Source organism: Ailuropoda melanoleuca, chromosome 11, assembly GCF_002007445.2.
Source record: "Ailuropoda melanoleuca isolate Jingjing chromosome 11, ASM200744v2, whole genome shotgun sequence".
Lineage (NCBI taxonomy): Eukaryota > Metazoa > Chordata > Mammalia > Carnivora > Ursidae > Ailuropoda > Ailuropoda melanoleuca.
The window spans coordinates 51,314,200-51,336,858 of record NC_048228.1 but is presented as its reverse complement, the minus strand read 5'-3'; the positions used below and the strand labels follow the sequence as shown (position 1 = coordinate 51,336,858).

At 38.7% G+C, this 22,659-nt stretch overlaps 1 protein-coding gene across 2 annotated transcripts in view; it reads right to left on the bottom strand.

Moving 5' to 3' along the window:
• The window catches only part of SDAD1 (SDA1 domain containing 1), a 28,694-nt gene that overhangs the window by 3,925 nt on the left and 2,110 nt on the right, over positions 1 to 22,659 (bottom strand). The window contains exons 2-21 of one of the 2 annotated variants that reach the window (XM_002924727.4): positions 22,399 to 22,503; positions 21,821 to 21,919; positions 18,349 to 18,459; positions 16,573 to 16,644; positions 16,389 to 16,489; positions 15,118 to 15,175; positions 14,552 to 14,626; positions 13,317 to 13,418; positions 12,691 to 12,760; positions 11,939 to 12,042; positions 9,941 to 9,998; positions 8,749 to 8,807; positions 8,064 to 8,140; positions 7,802 to 7,899; positions 7,621 to 7,697; positions 6,511 to 6,637; positions 4,667 to 4,761; positions 4,341 to 4,531; positions 4,147 to 4,231; positions 3,140 to 3,301 (exon numbers count right to left, since the gene is read on the bottom strand). In XM_002924727.4, the coding sequence (XP_002924773.1) occupies positions 3,140 to 3,301; positions 4,147 to 4,231; positions 4,341 to 4,531; positions 4,667 to 4,761; positions 6,511 to 6,637; positions 7,621 to 7,697; positions 7,802 to 7,899; positions 8,064 to 8,140; positions 8,749 to 8,807; positions 9,941 to 9,998; positions 11,939 to 12,042; positions 12,691 to 12,760; positions 13,317 to 13,418; positions 14,552 to 14,626; positions 15,118 to 15,175; positions 16,389 to 16,489; positions 16,573 to 16,644; positions 18,349 to 18,459; positions 21,821 to 21,919; positions 22,399 to 22,503 (1,926 nt within the window). Of the gene's footprint in view, positions 1 to 3,139; positions 3,302 to 4,146; positions 4,232 to 4,340; positions 4,532 to 4,666; positions 4,762 to 6,510; positions 6,638 to 7,620; positions 7,698 to 7,801; positions 7,900 to 8,063; positions 8,141 to 8,748; positions 8,808 to 9,940; positions 9,999 to 11,938; positions 12,043 to 12,690; positions 12,761 to 13,316; positions 13,419 to 14,551; positions 14,627 to 15,117; positions 15,176 to 16,388; positions 16,490 to 16,572; positions 16,645 to 18,348; positions 18,460 to 21,820; positions 21,993 to 22,398; positions 22,504 to 22,659 lie in introns of both variants that reach the window. The other variant, XM_034671671.1, reaches the window with a different exon arrangement.

Below are 22,659 nucleotides of genomic sequence, written 5' to 3'. Positions count from 1 at the left end.
CTTAACTGACTGAACCACCCAGGCGTCCCACCTTTTTACTAATTCTATGAGTATACTCTAAAAATGTACAATAAGACCTCATGTACACTTTCAAGCCATGTAAGACCCATTTATTTAGGACAATCAAATATCACTGGCGGGTAGAAGGGGTATGAAATGTGATGCTCCTTTCCCAGAGGGTGCTTTGGGTGTGTGAGATAATAGAAAATATATACTGGTCTCTAGCCCTGGTTCCTGACACAGAGCTCCTAAAACTGGTAATTTCCTAAGTGGTAAGGGCAACTCCTTTTAATATTTGTCTTTGACCCTGTCCCTAATACAGGGGTCCCAAACCTTTGTGAATTCCTGAGTGATAAGAGCATCTTGTGTACTAATAAGGTGACTACATGGGCTCTTGGAGAGTGGCTGGTCCAAGACAGACCTTGGAATTTTTGGCACCCTCCACCCCCAACACACACACTTCTCCATAGAGGGGAAAGAGGCTGGAAATGTAATTAATAATTGATCGTGCCTATGTGATGAAGCCTTCAAAAAATCCCTTTAGTGTGAGGTTCTGAGAGCTTCCAGGTTAGCGAACACATCCACACCAGGAAGGTGATTATCCTACTTCTGTCCACGGGGACAGAAGCTTCTGTATTCAGGACTCTCCCAGACCTTGCCCTATGTATCTCTCATCTGGCTGTTCATCTGTATCCTTTATCACATCCTTTAATAAACTGGTAAACTTAAGCAACTGTTGCCCTGAGTCCCATCAGCAGCTGTAGCAAATTAATCAAACTCAAGGACAGGGTCACTGGTCAGAAACATAGGTTATCACCTGGGTTTGCGACTGGTTTCTGAAGTGCGTGTGTGTGTGTGTTTCGGGGGAGGGGTCTCATAGGACTGAGCCCTTACTTAACCTGTGGGATCTGACACTACCTCCAGGAAAACAATGTCAGAATTGAATTAAACTGTAGGACACCTAGCCAGTATTACAGAAAATTGCTTGTGTAGGGACAACACCTCCACACATTTGGTGACCATAAATGTCAGAAGTGAAGTGTAATGTGTGAGTAGCAAAAGAAACACACAAAAGGTAGACTGAAATGGGTTTTTCTATTTTAGGCTCACAGGTCAGTTTGGGGGAGGCTCTGAAGCTGCACTGTCCAATCCAGTAGTCACTAGCTACATGTGACTTTTGGACATTCAAAAAATGGCTAGTCCAAACTGAGATGTGCCACAGGTGTAATCAGTTCAAAGACAAGAAGGTACAGTATCTCATTAATAACTTTTATATTGATTACATATTGAAATGATACTATTTTAGATATACTGGGTTAAATAAAATATAATTCTAAAATTAATTTCACCTCTTACTTTTTCCTTTTTTATTTTAAAATTATTTATGTGGTTTGTATTGAATTTCTATGGGGAGTGCTGGTCTAGAGTGAAGAGGAGAGTAAGAGAAAATTAGGAACCTAGAGTCAAGTTTTATAATGGAGAGACCTTGAAGAAAATACAGGTCAAGGAGATATAAACAGAAATTCTGATTAATTTCAGGTTCCAAATGGCAAGGAAACTGGAGAACAAGGGAAAGACATTCTTGAACCAACAAGTGCCTATGTCCAATGAACTCGTACTTTTAAATAAAAAATTATTTCGTCTCATGACTCAAGAGGTGCTGGCCAGGAACAAAGCAAGGTTTCCAAATCATGCCAAAAAAATCTCACTAGAACAACAGAGGAAGTAGGCAGTGGGGGAACACCCTCGGTCACAAAATGTAGGAAGGTCATAAAAACTTCATAATGAAGGAACAAACCATGGTGCCACTCAGAGGTTACTATTCCTCAACCCTGCAATCTTATAAAGGTCTGCTGAAGAAGCAGCTAATAGATTGAATCAATTCAACTATGATTCAAATTGAATTGGCAAAATTCAGATATTTATTTATTAAGATTTATTTACTTAGAGCGTGAGAGCAGGAGGAAGAGGCAGAGGGAAGAGACAGAATCCCAAGCAGACTCCCTCCTGAACGCATGGAGCTCATCTCACAACCCTGAGATTATGACCTGAGCTGAAATCCAGAGTCAGATGCCTAACTGAGCGAGCCACCCAGGACCCCAAAATTCAGATATTTAAAATCCAAAATGGCAACTTTCTTTTCACCTCAATTTTAACAACCTCTATTCAAAATGCTATCACTTTATTATTTACATAATGTTATTGGACATAGTTTAGAATCAGAAAATGAAATGAGCAGATAGGTAGATTTTATTTTTTTATTTTTTAAAGATTTTATTTATTTACTTGACAGAGAGAGAGAGAGTGCACAAGCAAGGGGAGCAGCAGAGGGAGAGGGACAAGCAGACTCCCCACTGAGCAGGGAGCATGACGCAGGGCTTGATCCTAGAACCTCGGGATCATGACCTGGGCCGAAGGCAGACACTTAACTGACTGAGCCACCCAGGCGCCACAGGTAGATTTTAAATTGCACCTTATTTCAGTCAATACTGCCTCAGTGCCCCCACAGATGGAACACTGCCCTGGAAAGCTGGCCATTAACATTCCGACCTGGCAGTCTCATCCCTGGCTAGCAACTGAGGAACACTGGTTTACTCCTGACTTTATTTCCTGGCAGTCCTTCAGAATACTCTTAGAAATACTCTGGTATACTCCCCATAAAGAAAGATATGAAAATATGAATTTGTTTCACTATAATAAATTACTAAAATAAGCAAGCCAACTGAGCAGCATAGTACTACACAGCAAAGACTATAAATGGATAAAATGAAATCCCCCAAACCTACAAACATAAAAGCTTTGCAAAAGGACACATAAGGAAGGATCATGGTATTTTATTTCACAAACGCAATGTCGAGACTTTCAGCACAGGGATGACCTTACAGACCACGTAGCTTACACTCCTTTCATTACAGAGGAAGAAAACAGACTCCGCTTTGGTCACACAGGTGAATCTCAACCAAGTCAGGTGTAGGATTTACATGTCCTGACCACTTTCCACCTCTCCATGCTCCCCAGTAACGCTCCCTGTTAATCCTAAGACATATAACACAAGGACCTAAAGGCACAACTGTCTCAAGAGTAAAGAAGTCTTCAAATGACAACAGTATTCTAACCAATCAAGCTTCATTGAACTCACCTGCTTTTCTCGGAAGGAACGCTTGTTTTTTGACCGGACGTTATGGCTGTATCGCATCATCATAAAGTTCTTCTGTTTTTTCTTCTCTTTATTTGTGGAACTGGAAAATGGGTTCATTTTGGTTTTCTTCCTCACAAATTCTTTTCTGTCTGTCTTTCCAGCCTATTAGCACACACACAGAAACACTTCAAGAGTTATCTAATCCACATATGTGTCTCCTCTATGCCAGGCACTCTACTGGATGCCAAGGATAAAAAAATGGATGGAATTCAGTCCTTGCTCCCAAGTAACTCACTTTAGGGGAGAAATGATCATGATATACTGTAATGGGGCAAGGGAAACTCAGTGGGAAAAAGGGTATAATTCAGCCAGTCAAATCAGAGGAGCTTCCTAGAAAGGGAGACTGATGAGCTGTTTTTGGCAGGATTAAGGCATTCATGCTGGGAGAAAGGAGGTGAAGGGTAGAGCGTTTTCAGGAAGTACAATGGAATATGAGAAGGTGGAGAAGAAAGAACATGGATTTTTAAACTTATCTAAATAGGTTTCAGTATAAATGGAATGCACAGGGTGATGTGAAACCAGTTTGGGATGATGCCTAAAACAAATAAAGGTAGAGAAAATAAAGCTGAAAAGGTGGGCGGTTGGAAAGGCTGAGATGCGCAATCACACGGCCGCAGCACCTGCCAGAGGCTCTCCTTTAACGACTGTAAACGCTCCCCTGCTTTCCTAACAGCTCGGATAAATGCACTGCGCCTCCCGGGTACCAGGGCAGGTGCTAGTGCCTTTCTGTGTTCTACATCTTGTTTTGGATGATGGCTACGTGGCTATCTAGTTGTTAAAACTCATCGAACAGAACACCTAATATCTGTGCATTTTATTGTGGCAATTGTACCTTTATTTAAAACATCAAAATAAAATACTGCCATTCTGTGGCTCTTCATTTTATTTCACTTTTCATCTTATTTGCTTGCTGTCTGAAGAACCAGGGAATGATATGCTTCACTTACCATTGCTGTTGCCAGTCTTGTCTCCTTGTCAGACTTTGGCTTCTTATGAAGGCGTTCAATGTCTCGAAGAGAGAGTAACTCACCCCTGGGGTGAAGAACAAATACAATATGAAAGCAGGGTGGAGGTCCTTTGCCTAATACTTCCATCACCACATGAGCTGACTGAAGACGTCCCTGTGGATGTGTGGTTTTACCTGGACTCCTCATCACTATCGATTTCAATGTATTTCCTCTTTTGGGCTTTCCCCGGGGCAGCGTCGAGTTCTTTCCTCATTTGGGCCATGCGGATTTTCTGGAAGTCTTCCTGGGTTAAAACTCGGCTGGTGCTAATGGCTGCGGCTTTGGCTTTCCGCTCCTCCACGGGCATGCTGTTGAGCTTCTTGGTCTTGAAAGCACACAAGAGAGGTTGCAAGAGCTACCAGCTCAAGTGAGAGCTTAGTCCCCCAACAAGGCCCCGCATGAATGAGGCCTTAATGGACATCAGACTGATGCACCTGTACTAGGAAGTTGCAGGACTTACTATTTCTTGCTGTTCTTCATCAGAAGAGTGGTGCACATCAACCCACTCACCATCGGCATCTGCCTCCTCACTGAGGCTGGTACTTTCCCACCCCTCTGTGTGAAAAACAAGACACTGGTAGTATCACTGCTTTATGTTGTGTACTCACGCTAAGTTGAAATTAATCAAGCAAAAATAAGGTAAAAGTCAATGGAGCTGTACTGACCAAAAACTGAGCAATATTTAGTGTTAAATAAACCATATCAATTTAACTAATTTATAGAATGGGAAATAAGCACTGACCATGTATCTACCATGAGCCAAAACCTTATTAATCACTTTCTTTAACTTTCACAACTCAACAGAAGAGGAAGAGACCCTTCAGTTAAGATACCTACCCCAAGCCACACTGCTAGAAAATGTGGCCTATGATGAAATCGTAACAATCATGTCTGAATCTAGAGCCCATGTTCTTTCCACCATACCATGTCCATCAAAACAGCACCTGGACATTACCTTGGCCACACAGCGAGGGGCTGACAACGTGTCTAAGCATATTTATACATGTTTTTAGAAACTAGTTAGAAACAGTCATTCAGAGAACTTAAGTTGAAGATTCTGGATGTGAAAGAACCTTGTAGACACCTCAGTGAAGAGGCATTAGTTCTTAATGGAGCCACCACAACAGGCTTTCGAAATCACAGACGTGTGCAATTTTTCAGTTGTTCCCCATAAGAAAGTGTTTCAGTTTTTTGGTATGGCATATACACAACCAGTTCTGCTGAGGCCTCAAGTCTATCTCTAGTCTGGTATCTTGCTATATTCCACCCTGTATCCTTCATTAAAATAGTTTAAAATAATATATATTTACATATATATTTTAATAGTATAAATAGTTTAAAATAATGTATCCTACATTATAATAGTTTCTTAAATCCTTCAGGGCTTTGCTCATAGTTTGCCTGGAAAATCTCCACTATTCTACCATTCCTCACTTATTATTCAAGATACAGCTCATGGGTCAGCATCTCTTTGAGGTCTCTTTTTTTTTTTAAGATTGATTTATTTGTTTGAGAGAGAGAGCGAGAGAGCATGTGAGCATTCAAGCAGGTGGAGAGGCAGAGGGAGACAAGGAGACTCCCCGCTGCTTGGGGAACCTGACACAGGGCTCGATACCAGACCAAGAGTCAGACGCTTAACTCACTGAGACACCCAGGTACCCCTCTTTGAGGCCTTTTTTGAACCTGAGGTAGACCTGACTTCTCTCCTGCCCTTAGGCCTCATGTCAATCATAAATCCTGGCAACACTTTATTGCTGAGCTATTTATGAAAGGTCTTCGAGGACAGGAACCATACCATTCATCTTTATATTGACAGTGGCTAGCTCACAGGTAATGCTTTAAAAAGTTTTGATATAATGAATGAATTGATATGAAGAGATAGGACTCTAGCAATCACGGTAATAAAGGCTAACCCTGGAAATCAGAATAGAGTTTTCTCAAGCATTCTTCAGTAATGTTCAACAAGTGTTCTTCAACAAGGAGCATCTTGGAGATTGCTCAGACTAATCCTGTCTTTTTTTCTAGGCAACCAACAAAAAACTATTATCTTCCCCAAGTGCCCAGCGCACTCTTGATGAGGGGCAGCTGCCCTGAGGGCATGACAAGACATCTACATTACAATGCAAGTTCCCTAAGAGCAGGAAGAATGCCCATTTTGATCCCCAACGCCTGTTAACAGTGCTTGGCACATAGTCCTTACTCAATAAATATCTGTCCAATGAACCTTCAATCAGTATAAAGATTTCAAAGTCAATACAGTATAGGAGTGATTTTATCTTGAATAATGGTGAAATGAAAATGAACCTTCATCGTTTTCAGCATCCTCTTCTTTTTCAACTTCTAGAACTTCTGCTCCTGGAATGTAATCTTTAGCATCTAATTCTCCATATTCTTGCATTCTTGCTTCTATGGAGGCCTCTGTAGGCTTACCCTAAAGGAAAGAACATTGTTTTGTTTTATAGATTTATTTGAGAGAGAGCGCATATGCGCTCGTGCAAGTGGGGGAAGGGGCAGAGGGAGAGAATCTCAGACTCCCCGCTGAGCATGAAGCCCCGCACGGGGCTCACTCTCATGACCCTGAGATCACGACCTGAGCAAAAATCAAGAGTTCGATGCTTCACCAACTGAGCCACCCAGGAGCATCCCCCACCCTCCAACATTGTTTTTAGTAAGGTTCTTAGACTGCATTATTCATGAAAAGGATGAGGTCTTGGGGCATCTGGGTAGCTCAGTCAGTTAAGCATCCCACTCTTGATCTGGGCTCAGTATTGACCTTAGGGTTCTGAGTTCAGGCCTCAAAAAAACAAAGGAAAAAAAAAGGAAAGAAAAGAAAACAAAGGCTTCTCTAAGATTATGAATGTAGAAGGGAGAATCATGAACAATGGAATGAATCAAAGGACAAAAACAGTCCACTTATGACTTGGGTCAAAGTAATTCCCTCAGCCAGAACACTGTCTACTATTTTCTTGCTCTCTTCTGATCTGAACCAGGAAACTGACAGTAGAGAACAACTGCTCCAATTCTCACGTCTTGAGATCACCACCTCTCTATTACATACATACATTTCTCTTCCTTTCCAATTCCAAAAAGGTGCTACCTGGCTAGGCAACAGCCCGTTCAACACCGGCATCAGTGACTGAATGATCTCTGGAATTCCAATCTGTTAACGATGTCAAAAGCTTTCAAGATGAAACAGCCTGATAGGTCTATAAGACCCGTCAACATCAAAGAGCACGTGCCAACTACAAAATAGGTAAGGCAATGGTATTCGAGCCAATTGTATTCTAAGAATAAAATTGCCAATACTCACAGCGGAAGAAGCTTCACAAACACTAAAACTCATACTGTAGGGAGGAGGTGTTCTCACCTTCTGAGACTGTAACCTTTGGATCAACATATGCATGTGTCACCTACCCGGAATTTCTTCTGCAGCATCTTAGGATTCAGTGTTCGGAAGAGCTGAATCAAAGTTCTAGCAGACATCATCACATCTGTAAAATAACACCTTTAATTAGAAACTCCAGAGCCAAGAGTCTGTTGAGAAAACAGAGTCATTTGATATTCTTTGATCTGCAGAGAATAGGATGCATCTTACTCTTATCTCTGTGTGTTTTATATTGAGCCAGGTCTTGGAGAAGTTCTTCAGTCATGGCCAGAGGACATCGAGCTGTTATCTCTTTTATAGCATTGATTCTAGAAAAGGAAAATGAACTTAAAAAGCCCAAACAGCAATCTCAGATGGTTCAATCTAAAAAGGTTTCCTAAAAAGACTAAAGCAAAAGGTATATAAATTGGGCTTTATAAGACTTAAAAAACATTAAGAACATATCCACTGCCTCCAGGTACGTTCTACATACCCTACAGTCATGACCTCCCCAGAGTTCTTGTCGGTGACAAAATTGTTGGCCACAGTCATGAGCACTGACTGAATGATCTGAATTGGGAATAAAAGAAAAGAGATGAGTGCTGATAAAATGTCTCTACCTACTCAAACACGGGAGGATGAAGGGACACTTAGCCTGTTCAGAGTAAAACAGTCTTCCATCCTCAGTTTGGGACTTGGAAGGAATCAAGACTGAGGAAAACAGATAAAAATACTTTGGGTTTCAGTCTTCCAGGCTATCCTCAGATTAAATTTTGCTCTCTTTTAATACTATTTTTCAATATAGATTTAAAAAATTGCTTTGACTCAGGAAAATCCAATGATTTTATTTTATTTTATTCTATTTATTTTTAAATAGGCACTACTTAAAAATTCTTTTTTTTTAAATTTACTGATATTCTTAACTTCTTTGACAAAAGATTTAGCAATTAAAGTCAGAATTCTCAACAACTTATCTAAAATGAACTTTACTTCTCTATACTAAATTTTTCCCCCCAGTTTCTATGACTAAACTTGTATCTCCTTAAGAGTTAGTGTCTCTTCTTCTCATTTTGAAGAAAAGGGGGGCAGGGGGCAGTCATTCCTGTGGGAAATGCTACCATGATATACTTAATAGTGGCACTGCTATGCAGACAGAAGTAAGGTTTAAGAGTTCTCACCTCTGGGGGTACTAAGTGATGAGATGCTTGGGCAGCAAACAGAAGGATCTTTGTTACTTCTGAAAATATAAGAGATCAGAAAAATCACAGTCAGTTTCCTGCTCTGTCTCTCAGGACTACAGCAAACACGGCAAGCACGTTCCCGCCTTCAATGCTACTGCTTTCTCCACCTGAACACCCAACCCCCAGATCCCTGCATGGCTCACTCCCTCCCTTCCCTCAGGTCCCTGGCTCAACTGCTGCCTTTTCAAAATGTCTTTCCTGACATAAGCTAAACCAGAACCTGCCCCAGCATTCTGTATTGTCTTTATTCTTCCTTTTTCCTCAAAATACTTCTCTTCATCTGGACATTGTATACATACACTCTCTGGATCGCCCTCCAGAATGTAAGCTCTATGAAGGTGAGGACATTCTTTATGTTCTCTGTGGACTTCTTAGCGTCTAACTCAGTGTCCAGCCTAGAAATCACTAAGTGAATAACGATCAACAGAAATATATACACATGCTCTCCCTCCAAAGGGGCAACATATATTAGAAACAAGGCCTCTGGCAAAAGAATGAAGTAAGGTGAATCCTAATTTGCCATTTATTTGCTGGGTGACCCTGGTCTTTTTACTTCTACACCTCACAGGACTGAAGAGGATCTGATAAGATGATGTATGTCAAGCACTTAGCACATGCTGCACTCATGTAAGATGTTCAACAAATGCTGGCTTCCTTCCTATCTTGGTTCAAGTTCAAAGGCTAAAGCAACCATCTCTTCTTTCCCACCCTTATGTTGTTTTTAACTGAGAATACACATGAGGGCAATGACAACCGTAAGATAAAATTCTGATATCTATTATAGTCACAGTAGGTCAGACTTCTTTTTTAGAACTTTCTACCTGTTTACGGTATCACAAAAACACTTGCTTTGAGAATCCAGTCTTTTGTCTTCCAAAAATACCTGTTTCTTAAAGTTGATAAGCAAAACAATTAACGGATGGCAGACTGGGGGGAAAGAAAACATAAGGGTTTCTCTCCCCTTCTATGAAACAGAACACACTTGACTCCTAACTCCTAACTGACTCCACACTTCTCTCCCCTTCTCTGAAACAGAACACACTTGACTCCTAATAACTCCAGAACAAAAGGCATGGATGGTTACTCTAACCCAAGGTCACTGAAGGAACATGGCGAGTAGGAGGCTTACCTCTTTGGTGGGGCTGCAGAAACCTCTGCACAAAGGGATAGAAGTTGAAGAGAAAAAGCTGTGGAAGGAGGAATGCACAGACTGTAATATTTAGGAAACTGAAGCTGGAGAGTTTTATTTCTCCCAATGCAATTTTATCACCAAGCTCGGCTACCCAGTGATCATTTTTTACTTTTGTTTTTTCTCAACAACATTCAAGATTCAATGTGCTGTATTACCCAAGGAAAGGGAGCCTATGCTGCTCCCATCCTCATTATGTGAAGGAAGAAGAAAGTATGTGCAGAATAAACCGGGGGAAAGATGCAGCCAAAATGTAACATTCTTCTACTTTTAAAAATCAGTGTGGCTGCAGAACTAACTTTTTTAAGCCTTCAAAGATAAAGACGATGATAGGAAGGAATAGCGATGATAGTAAGGCTCCAAAGCAAGGGATAAAATAGTAACTCAAACCTGAATAGCACCTGTGTAATTTAATCACCAAAACCCCCACAGTTCTCATTTTATTACTGGATACCACTCCAATCACTGGAGGAAGCTCTGTATTTAGCTCAATATTACTCTGAGCTCTATGTTTTAGAGAGAAAACACTAGCATTCTGGAGTCTGTCTAAATAAAGGTGACAGGGTCTAGTTATTAAAGCAATTGTATTTTTTTTTAAAAGATTTTATTGTATTTTTTAACAGAGACAGAGAGTACGAGCAGGGGGAGCAGCAGGCAGAGGGAGAGGGAGAAGCAGGCTCCCGCTAAGCAGGGAGCCCGATGTAGGGCTTGATCCCAGGACCCTGGGATCATGACCTCAGCTGAAGGCAGACTCTTAACCAACTGAGCCACCCAGGTGCCCCAAAGCAACTGTATTTTTTTTTAAATTGTAGCTGACATACAATATTATATTAGTTTCAGCTGTACAGCATAGTGATTTGACATTAATATACCTTACAAAATGTTCACCCAAAGCAGCTGTAATCTTTAACTATAAGGAGAGAAACTTTGGAAATGGACTGGTCTTTCCCAAAGTTCTTCATGTCAGAATAAATTAATTTTTTCTATTTAGCCACAAAGCAAAACCAGAATAAGGAAGATTTAGGTTCAGTATAAAGAGTTTCAGTTGTGAAACTCTAGTATCATTTCTATCAAACCATGCTTAAATTACACATCATTTCTGCTTTCCTATGAAGCTCAAATTTGGGCCTGACATGAAATTTCTGCACAAATATAACATAAATTCCCTGGTAATCCTGCTGTAGGACTATAGCCCATGGAGAAAAGGCATTTTATGCATTAAGATGTTAAGTTTTTCTTAGAAAAAGGGAACAAGTGCTTTCATTCACATGTACTTTTACTTTTCACTGAATATATGTTGACAGTGCTAGATTTTCAGTAAACAAGCCTGTTTTACTGTTTTTCTTTAAATAAACTTTTTGAAGGGGGCGCCTGGCTGGCTCAGTTGGAAGAGCGTGCAGTTAGTCTATGAGTCTGTGTGAAGTTGCCACATGTACGCACTACACAGACATACATATATACATACAGGAAGTACCACCAAGGAGCTCCTACAATTTAATTCAACATGAAATAAATGACCAGAGAATTCAGGTTTGCAAACGTTGACCATCTCCTACCAGAGTGGTCTGGAAGTCAGGAAAGCTATAAAGGGATGAACAAACTGCAAAATGTAGTAGCAGTCGATAAAAACACACGGGTTATGTTGGCTCAGAAAAACATATACGTAAAACAAATAAAGTAGAAAAACAGAACACAAAATAGTCTGTCCACAAACTCAATATATGTATAATTTAACATCCATACTTACTGGTAAGAAAACAGAGTGATAAAAATTGCTATTTTCGGAGTGAAAGATCTTATTCTTCTATAAATTGTACGGGTTTAAGTGGTTTTGAGGGATAAAATTAAGCCACTGTTTTACTTTAGTGGCTTCCCTTTTACCAAGAATAATTCTATTTCTAATGTTCACCAAAATGAGAAACATAATGTAATTCAAACCTCGTGAATTCCCACCAATCTGGAGATGAGGTTCATGAGCATCATTTTCACCTCAAATCTCTCCGTAGAGCTCTCTAGCTGCTTTAGTAGTTTTTCTGCAAAATCTGGAAAGGAGAAGATCAGAGAAGTACACTGAGTCCATGGTCTGCACACCACTATCTAACAGGTGTAGAGAAAAGCAGTCATTAGATCAGTGACTGTGGTAGGGCTGTACCTGAAATCACTCTGCTGAACCAGGATGGTTAAGAACAGCAGCATCACAGAAGGTGAAAAGATGCACACACAGTGAATGGTGCCCAAAGGTAAGTCTTAAGGATTCCCAAGATTTTTAGCATCAACATCTTGACTGACTGATAGGAGCTCCACTTAACAGTTCTCAGAGCCTTGCTTCCCAGAGTGTGGTCCACAGCTGGTCCACCCGGTAGCTTGTTAGAAATACAGAATCTCAGGCCCCACCCTACACCTACTAAATCAGAGTCTGCACCGACAAAAGATTATCAGTTTTTCATTTAGTCAAGCACAATGTCCTACTGCAACTGTTTGTTAAAGACATAAAGTAAAGAACTCTTCTTCCACATTTTTCTTATTTTGCTGTGGACTGGGAATTACGACTTTAAAATATAATTCCCCAGGCTACAACCAAATGGTAACAACAATTACTGATTGTCTATTAAGTGCCAGGGATCTTATATTCCCTGGTAACATGCAGAGGTAAGGCCAAAAAGGAACTTGGGAAGTCATAATTGTAATACCTTGGGGATCATGAATCAAATGAATAGCCGAAAAATTAAACACCTCTGGTTTTTTCTTCTTTTTTTGTTTCTGAAATAAAACGAGAGGAAAAAACATTTACATTACACCACACTATTGCAGGAGAGGAACCTACAACAAATTTGTTTCCAAAAACCTTCCTTTCAACTAGAACTAAAGGTGGTTTTTGTCTTTCTACATTAAACCTCAGGAATGTTCCAGCAAATAGCACCTGTGAGACTGAAAAGAATTTAGAAATATAAACATTAAAAAACACAGAAGGGCCAAATTAATGAGTTTTCAGATTAACCATCACAAAATATAAAATGTATTTCATTGGTGTACTCTTCTGAGAAGATAAATCTAGCAAAAATACCCTAATATAGGCCATCTTGATTAGAACAATTGAAAAGTGAGTTTAATCAAATTAATTTATTCAAGTCACATATTTTGCTAGAGCTGAAAACATTTCGTCATCTAAAAAACCAGTACTTAAAAATTCATCATAAATTACGAAGTCTCTCAAAAATGCTATTTCTTTATTTCAAATTCTTAAAAAGCTTTTGCCAAAAACCCCATATTCTATAGTCTAATGATTCCTACCTCATTTTCCAGGTACAAGTCTCACCTTGAGCACTTTCATAGCCTTTTCCAACCTCTTCTTGTGTTTGGAGCTTTTCTTCCCTGTGGCATATTGCACTAGCAGGTCTCTTGCTGTTGGTCCTTCATCCTGAAGAAGACACTACTTTGTAAACAAGGAAAATCTGCATAGAAGCAAACAGTAAGGCTTTCAAAGACTTCTTTGCATTTACACTCTGCAACCGCTATAAGAAATTAGCATGACTTAAAATTCAATAAAAATATTTGCCTATGTGTACAAACAAGTACAAAGATTTTCACTGCAGCACTGATTTTTGTTTTTATATTTTGCTTTAAAGTTTTATCAAAGTATAAAATACAACTTTGTTTTTATTTGAAAAAAGAAACCAGAAACACTATCACTAGGAAAATAATTAAGCTATAGTACATACATGCTATGAAATATGTGGAGGTTAAAAGAATGAGGTAGATCTGTATGTACTAAATTGGTATATCTATATATACAACACAAAGAAAGCAGGTTGCAGAATAATACACATAATAATTATATATATTTCAAAGATCTAACATACACATAACATATATACATGCACATATATACGCTTGGGAAATGAAATGATTATCTGTGAAGATGAAACAGGGAAGTAGAAATAAGACAGGATCAAGAAAACTTTTCTCTATAGTATTTGTAATTTTTTATAATAAGAATATGTTATTCACACATTACTAATAACAAAATGAATTAAAAGAGCTTATTATATATTCTCGTATTCTTGTTACCACAATGCTAATAGGAGAAAGGATACTTTTTCTTAGAATTTCTTTTTGATTTTACTAAAAAATATTTTTTAATAAAGAAAATTTCATGACATCATAAATCTTCATTTTGCCTTTTTAGAAGATGCCACAATATTATTTCTCTCCTTCTCTAAACACTCTATAATATTGACATCATCTCAAAAAATACTGGCAGCAATTTTCACTCTAAGTTTATATAATGAGTAGAGGTATAGCTTTAGAACTAGGAACAAGGCTAAATGAATCTAACTTTTATTATTAGTTCTTTAACCAATCTTAGTGAACGTAAGTGACAAATTCTAAACAATAAAATCTCAGCATGGCAGAACACAATAAAGGATAAAGGTAACATGTAAGCTTTTTTCTAGCTTGAGCGTCATGGATTTTACAATCTGTACTGAGAGCAATAATGAAATCTACAAGACTGCTGTAAAGTTCAGAAGCATCTATGGTTAAATGTATAACCTCAGATTCTGAGTCGCTGTCCTGTTTCTCCTCTTCATCCTTGCCAAGGAAAAATGTCAAAGCAGCAACTAATATCTAAAGACCAATCAGAACAAAGTCAATTACTCACCTCAGCTTACAATAAAGAATAAATACTTTCGTTTACATACTATTCATGCACAGAACTAGGACCTGAAGGAACAAAATCAGACTAATGGGATTTGGGCTCTTTTTTCTCAATTAAAACATAATGTTGTTTTAACACTATTTGTCCTAAAAGTATTTATAATTTCAAAAAGATATCTTTAGATAAAAACAGCCAGGTTCTACATAGTTATCTTTTAAGTAGATGACCAGGAATTTCTACATCCCCGCCCCTGCCCCAAAAAGTGACATGGTAGCCTTTCTCACAAAGTCAAACATGTTCTTAAATGCCTCCCCTAAAGCACAGATGAACCAGGGAAGCAGCCTGAACACAAAGAGAGCATCAGTAAACATGAACTGCACACCCATACAGTACCTCTTCCTCACATACCCATCTCCTTGCTCCTCGGACAGTGCCTTCACACAGCCCTACAGACACTCACCTTGGTGACCTTAGAGAAACATGCGGTTGTGATCACGTTGACAGTTTTGGCATCATTCCTGGAGTAAGACAAATGAGTGTTTTCAAAGTAAATTCTCATCCTATTGCATTTCATTGCATTGACAATGGTACAAAATAAACAATATCTATTTCTGACATGTTAGACTCCACAGTTTAAAAAGTTGGGGTTGCAATAAATAAATAAGTAGTCATAGGTTGCCTAACAAACAAAAAAAGAGTCACGGATTGCTAAACTGTCAACCATAGGTGAACATTTAATTAAACTTTAGCTCAGTCTTATGTCAGAAAATTACACAGCCTTTTAATATGGATTTTTTTTGAAGAATTTTTAATGACACAGTAATGTACTCAAGAGAAACAAAAAAAGTGAATAAAAACTTAATAGTATTGCAAAATTCCAACCATATTTAAAAATTCATGTTAAAGGGGGCGTCTGGGTGGCTCAGTTGACTAAGTGGTGGGCTCCTGATTTCAGCTCAGGTCATGATCTCAGGGTCCTGGGATCTAGCCCCGTGTGGGGCTCCACACTCAGCGGAGTCTGCTTGAGGATTTCTCTCCCTCTCCCTCTGCCCCACCCTGCTTGTGTGTGCACATGCTCTGTCTCTCTAAAACAAATAAATCTTTTAAAAAGTTCACATTAAAGAAATGACAGGAGAAAATAGAAACTATTAACAGTGATCATCACTGGGTGGTGAAACTATCAAAATTTCTTAAAAAAAACTTTTTAGCTTCTCCCAATTTTTTGTTGCAATGAATATTACTTTTATAATAAAAAAACAGTGAATAAGAAAAACAAAAGACATGAATTGGAAGCAATGTACCAATAAACCAAAGTTTACAGAAGGTGATACTTTATATACACAGGATTAAAATTCTCAGAGTTGCAGAGCAGAAAGAGCACGGATTTCAGAGTCTGACATCTGGGTTTGAATTTCAGTTCTGCCCTTGACTAGCTACTAAGCTTACACTCTATGAACTTTAGTTTTGTTACCTATAAAATGGGGATCATTCCAGATAAGTTGCAACATGTTGTTCTAAAGGTTGAATGAGATAAAATGAGGTGTAGGTGGCTCAAGAAATGGTAGCCAATGTTATTAATTATTTGGATTGCTCTATATTTTTATTTCCAACTTAATCTATGACAGGTATATTAAAGAGACAAAGATCAAGAAAAATATTTGTGTATGTACTCTGTAGTAATTATAAATGAATGAGAGTCTCCTTCTCAAGAGACAAATATATATATATTACCAGATGTTTCTTCTATAGAGTTCAATCATTACATCCAAAGATATTTTGGCTGCAGTTGCATTGCTGTCTCTTAACATGGTGTACATGAAATTCTGCAACACCTAAAGAAAAAGAGGAGAAAGAAGATTTAATATAATACGTTGCTGGCACATGCTGTGAACATGGGGAAAAAAAGGGTACTTACTATATTCACTTTATTGTTCTTGTGTTTTGCATTTATATTCTTGATATCAGTGACAATATGTGTGTATAAAGTCTAAGGAAAAGAAACAAAAACATACACATATTAGCTAACGTTTTTAACCTTGCTCAGGGTTTGGAGAAAATGCATGGGAGAATTTAATTTTACCTATTTTTCATTCTATGATAAGACACCATAAACAAAACAAAAAGCAGCAGCTAAAATGCAAAAGGAAAGTTGCCCTAAAAAGGTTAAACAAGGAATTACCATATAACTCAACAAGTCCACCTCTCGTTATATATCCAAGAAAAATGAGAATATATTTCCACACAAATATTCACAGCAGCATTACCCATAATAGCCAGAAAGTGGAAACAACCCAACTGTCCATTAACTGATGAACAGACAACAAAATGTGGTATACCCATACGACTGAATATTACTTAGCAACAAAAAGGAATGAAGTACTGATACATTCAACAACATAGTTGAACTCTGAAAGCATTATGCTAAGTGAAAGAAGCCAGACACAAATACTATGTGTTGTATGATTCCATTTATATGAAATAGCCAGTGTGGGGCAAATCTAGAGAGACCAAAAGTAAATTGGTGGTTACCTAGGCATGAGAGAGATGGGGAAATGGGGAGTGAATGCTAATGGGAATGGGGTTTCTTTTTGAGGGAGATAAAAATACTCCAAAATTGACTGTAGTGATGGTTGCAAACTCTGTAAATATACTAAAAACCACTGAACTGTACACTTTTAATAGATGAATTATATCACCATGAAGTTATTTTTAAAAAGGAAAGTTGTTCCATTTACTTAGTCCTTAAACGCATACTTAGCCCCTAACCGGTATACCAATACCACTGGTGCCCAAAATCCCTCCCATAGACAACTTTTATCTCACAGTTACACAAAAAGTACAATTACTAAAATCAAATAGTGGCAGTCTCTTAATACTCAGAAAAAAATTTTTTTCAAATTAATATATGTAAACTTAAACTTTTCCTTAAATTTCTTTCACAAACCTTCAGCTCTGGTCTTACTTATTCAAGCAAATACAAAGTCACAGGGAAATATTAATAACAAAAAGTGTTTTGGGAGATAGGGTGGGGGCTGTTATAGTTAGGGGTGTCCAGTTCATGCTCTGATTCAGCTAGTCAGTATAGTACAGTTGAAAAAGGCATGAGTTCTGGAACCATACTGCCTGGGTTTATATTTCTGCCTCCCCACTAACATGCCCCACGATTCTGGGCATCTTACTCTACCTCTCTGGGTCTCAGCCTTTTCATTTGTAAAATAATAGTAATAATAAACCCTATCTCATTTTGTGAGTAAACAAATAAATATATAAGAAGCTCTGAATGGTACCTGGCAAAAAGTAAGTGATCAATAAATGTTAGCTATTAGCACAATGTTGTATGCACACAAGTGTTGATTTTTTCCTATTAAAATTATCCTCATCTGTATCCAATAACATGAAGTTATCAAGAATTCAATCTACAGGGGTGCCTGGGTGGCTCAGCCGTTAAGCATCTGCCTTCGGCTCAGGTCATGATCCCAGGGTCCTGGGATCGAGCCCCGCATCAGGCTCCCTGCTCCTCGGGAAGCCTGCTTCTCCCTCTCCCACTCCCCTTGCTTGTGTTCCCTCTCTCGCTGTCTCTGTCAAATAAATAAATAAAATCTAATAAAAAAAAAAATTCAATCTACAAGTTTAATGTCACTGCAAGGAAAAATGGAATATAAGGGGGGAAAAAAGCAATTTTGCTCTTTACCTTTCGCAGAAGCTTATCATGGCAACGCAGAAGTTCAAAGAAGAGTTCTAGCAAACTTGATGGATTGATGAGATTCTTATTTCTCAGCAAGATCAAAGCTTTGCAAAATGTCTAAGGAAGGAAAAGAAAACATACTATATGGTAATGATGAAATTAAGGTGAGAAAAGGGAGAATGTATATTCCACAAGAGTGTGCTATCTTCTAATTAGGCACTATTCTGGGCATTAGAACAACAGTCAGTCTCTGCCCTCATGAACCTTCCACTGGGAGAGGGGCAGAAGAATGGACAGAGGAGCAAGGAAGCACATAAACAGGTGTATCTCACACAATGGTATGTGTCATCAAGAAAGTAAAACAGGGTAATGTAATTGATACACAGTGACTGAGGGGGGACTACTTTACACAGGAAGGTCAAGTAAATGTCAAGATATGACAAACCCAGGGCGCCTAGGTGGCTCAGTCAGTTAGGTGTCTGCCTTCGGCTCTAGTCATGATCTCAGGGTCCTGGGATCAAGCCCCGCATCGGGCCCTGGCTCACCGGGAAGTCTGCTTCTCCCTCTCCCTCTGACCTTCTTCCCCGCTTGTGCTCTCTTTCTATGTCTCAAATAAATAAATAAAATCTTAAAAAAAAAAAAAATCTGACAAACCCCTAGGGATCAATGAATGCAAAAAGATAAGAAAGGTGGGTTAACAAGAACAGAATAAACTGGAATCATCCATCTGAATCTGTGACCTTATAAGGCATTCCTTGGAGGTATGTTAGTACCCAAGAATCACCCAACAGCATTTGTAGCACTTCTGCTTACCACCAACTTTCATGACTACCCTTATCGCCCAAGGTTTGGCTGCTACCACTGTTCTCCATTACCAGAACAAGTAATCCTTGGAGAATAGTTGATTCCAAGTCTTGGGGCAGGCAAAGCAGTAAAAAAAAGGTTTTGGAATTATTTCTGCCAGAACGTAAGGTTGCTTTCAAAAATATCAGGGGCTTTGCCAAAAGGACTGAGAAGCTCCCACTGGCTAGGTGATAACAATTTGAACAAAAAATAATAATGCTTAAAAAAAGAAATGAATAAGAAGGACATAAAAAGGGGCGCCTAGGTGACGCTGTTGGTTAAGCGTCTGACTCTTGGTTTTGGGTCAGGTCGTTATCTCAGGGTTGTGAGATTGCCCTGTGTTGGCCTCCACGCTCAGCATGGAGTCTGCTTAGAGTTTCTCTTTCCCTCTCCCTCTGTCCCTCCCCTCCGCACTCTCTCAAATAAATAAATCTTTAAAAAAATGAAATGAAGGGGCGCCTGGGTGGCACAGCGGTTAAGCATCTGCCTTCGGCTCAGGGCGTGATCCCGGCGTTGTGGGATCGAGCCCCACATCAGGCTCCTCTGCTATGAGCCTGCTTCTTCCTCTCCCACTCCCCCTGCTTGTGTTCCCTCTCTCACTGGCTGTCTCTATCTCTGTCAAATAAATAAAGAAAATCTTTAAAAAAAAAAAAAAGGGAAATGAAAAGGCTACAATGTCAGAGAAACATAAAAAAATTCATTTCACTGATTTTTTAAGTAAAAATTAATATACATGGGTATTTTGTTTCTTCCATTAAGAAACAGTCTGTTCTATCTGTATAAGTAGGAAAAAGTGAACAAAAACTTGGGAATGATTCAAAACGTCCTGGAAAAATAACAAATCAGTAGGCAGAAAGTCCAACAGTTGTTAAGGACTGGTGGTTATCACAACTGCCAATTTAAAAGAGGACCCACCAGTTTGTTTTAAATGAATCCTCTAAAGAGGAATGCTAATTACACAGACTCAATCCTTTGTTTCCTAGGAAAGGAAATCTCCCTTAATTATTTTTTAAAAACCTATTAATCATCATAAAAAACTATAAAGAAATACACATATATTTATTTATTTAACAATGCCTGCAAACTGGTTTGGTTGGATACTGTTAGACACACAAAACTTAAAGGAAACCTAATTACTTGGAAAGACACTACGTCTCTATACTCAAAATCTCGATCTGTATGACCTATAGGGACTTTAAAGTTTCATGACATAAGTAAAAGTCCTTTGACTAACAGTTTGAGTTTGAAGTCTTTTGGGCTATGCTGCCAGGTCCCACATCCCAACTGAAAGTCACTCAGTTGACAACCCAGACCTTGAAACCCTGGCTTGTCTGAGATGATATCCTTTTTCTTTTGGGCCTAATCAAATTAATAAAATCCTGAAGACGTATAAAAATAGTAGAATGACAAAAAGCCTGGGAAAACGTAAGAGAAACAAATTTAAATCTATAGACCTAGGATTTAACAAGTTTTGACATAAGATATTAACATGTTTTGTCATCATTAATATTTGTGTCAGTTCTACCTGCTGCAGAGGTGTCTGAAAAGCAGACATATGAAATCTGAAAATGCCTTAGGCTGGGTTCTCAAGAAGCAGAGCCCGATTCATTACAGTGATTTGTCCAGGGTGTGCTCCCTTCTAGAAGTAAAGGAAGCAGGATAGGGCAGACAAAAGAAAAGCTGAGCAAGGTTCTGCCCTTGGCTGGAGACTAGCTTTAGTCACGTCACACACAAGCCCTGGAGCACAACTACAACACAAAGTGGGACCTACCCTGAGGGAAGGGGCTGGGCTTTTGAACCTCTGGATTAGTCAGGTACCACCTGCAGGCTGAGAGGGCAATTTCCCAGGTGCTAGGGCTGTCCCTTAGCTGGAGATAAGGCACCACAGAAAGGATAGCTGGGGGCAGTGACAGCCAACATTCACCACAGGTGAGGGGAAATGGGAGCCCAAGGCTGATAAAGGAGATCTCAGTCAGGACCCAGTATCAACCACTACAGTGACAATATTTAAATGCTCAAACTGGCCAGTAAATGAATAAGTTTATTAAATTAAGCATTATAGGAGTGCTCCTAATCAATTCTGGTTTGGCACTGCCCAATTTGCACTGAATTTTACTAAAACTCCTAAAATTTAAAAATAAGTGAATAAATAAAGCATTGTAAAAACTGTGAATTATAATTAGGGTTCTTAATGCATAAGAGATTTGAATGACTGGAAGGAATCATGTATTCAAAATAGCATCCTGGCAGGGTTAGCATGCTGGAAGAACAGAAAGATCAGAGAGAGCGAAGTGTAGCAGAAAAAGAGAGGAGGTCAAAAATACTGGCAGGGGCACCCGGCTGGCTCAGTCGGTAGAGCATGAAACTCTTCAAAAAAACCCCAAAACCAAAAAACCCCAAAACACTGGTAAGAAGCAGATCATTTAGGGATTTATAGGCCACATTAGTAGAGCTTTACTCTAATTGAGTTTTACTCTAAGTATAAATGAGAAGCCACAGAAAGATTTTAAGGAACAGGTGACACATTCTGATTTACATTTTAAGAAGATGTTTAGTTGAGGCTGTTCTCATTTAAACACATAGTATTTGCACACATAAACACAGCACAATATATCAACCTGAATACTGGACCTACCATTCGAAGATCTGGATCCAAGACAGTGTGATTGTAGGAGAGAAGATCTTTCAGCTCTTGAGGAAAATTACTTAAATGTTCTGGATAGCAGTGACCAATCTGTAACAAAGCAAAGGCTCTTCTGAGGTTTCTCTTTCTCTCCTATCACTCATATGCACATATTTATGACGCTCTGCAAAAGGAGAGTAAAAGGCTGTTTCACAGAAGTAGATGGTTTCAAATCATTTCTTTTTATTCTACATGCTAATTTTTCTCATTTTCCCTGACCTTCCTTTTTTCTTCTAACCTTAGTAAAATATTTGTGACATGAATTAGAATCTGCTCTTATGAATTTGACAAAAAAAAAAAAAAAAAAAAACAGCCTGAAAGTTTTGCTTGGTTGGTTCTGTGAAAAGCTCCAGTGAAATCTTCTAATTCAGCTTAGGGAGAAAATAAAATTTGCAAAAAGGGAGCTTAAAAAAGTTTTTTTTTAAATTAAATTTCCATTCCTGAATGGAATAAGATTGGGTATGACAGGAAAAATATTCTTCAAATGGCATAAAACAACTTGTCTTTGTTTTACTCAGAAATCATCTTACCTGTGCCATAAACATCACCAGCTCTGCCAGTTCTTTGCTAGGCTTATTTGGTTGTAATCTGAAAATCTCCACATTGGATTTGTAGTGATTATACTGCTGTAGAAACTGTAGGAAAATAAAATTTAAGTTGGTCACCTTCTATTATATGACCTTCCCAGTGAAGAATGAGAAATTACTTAGTAGACATCTCTGATAGTGGTGTAGAGAAAAAAACATGGCAAAGTGTATAGAAATATCTTTCCCTTACCCGCATTCTTCAAA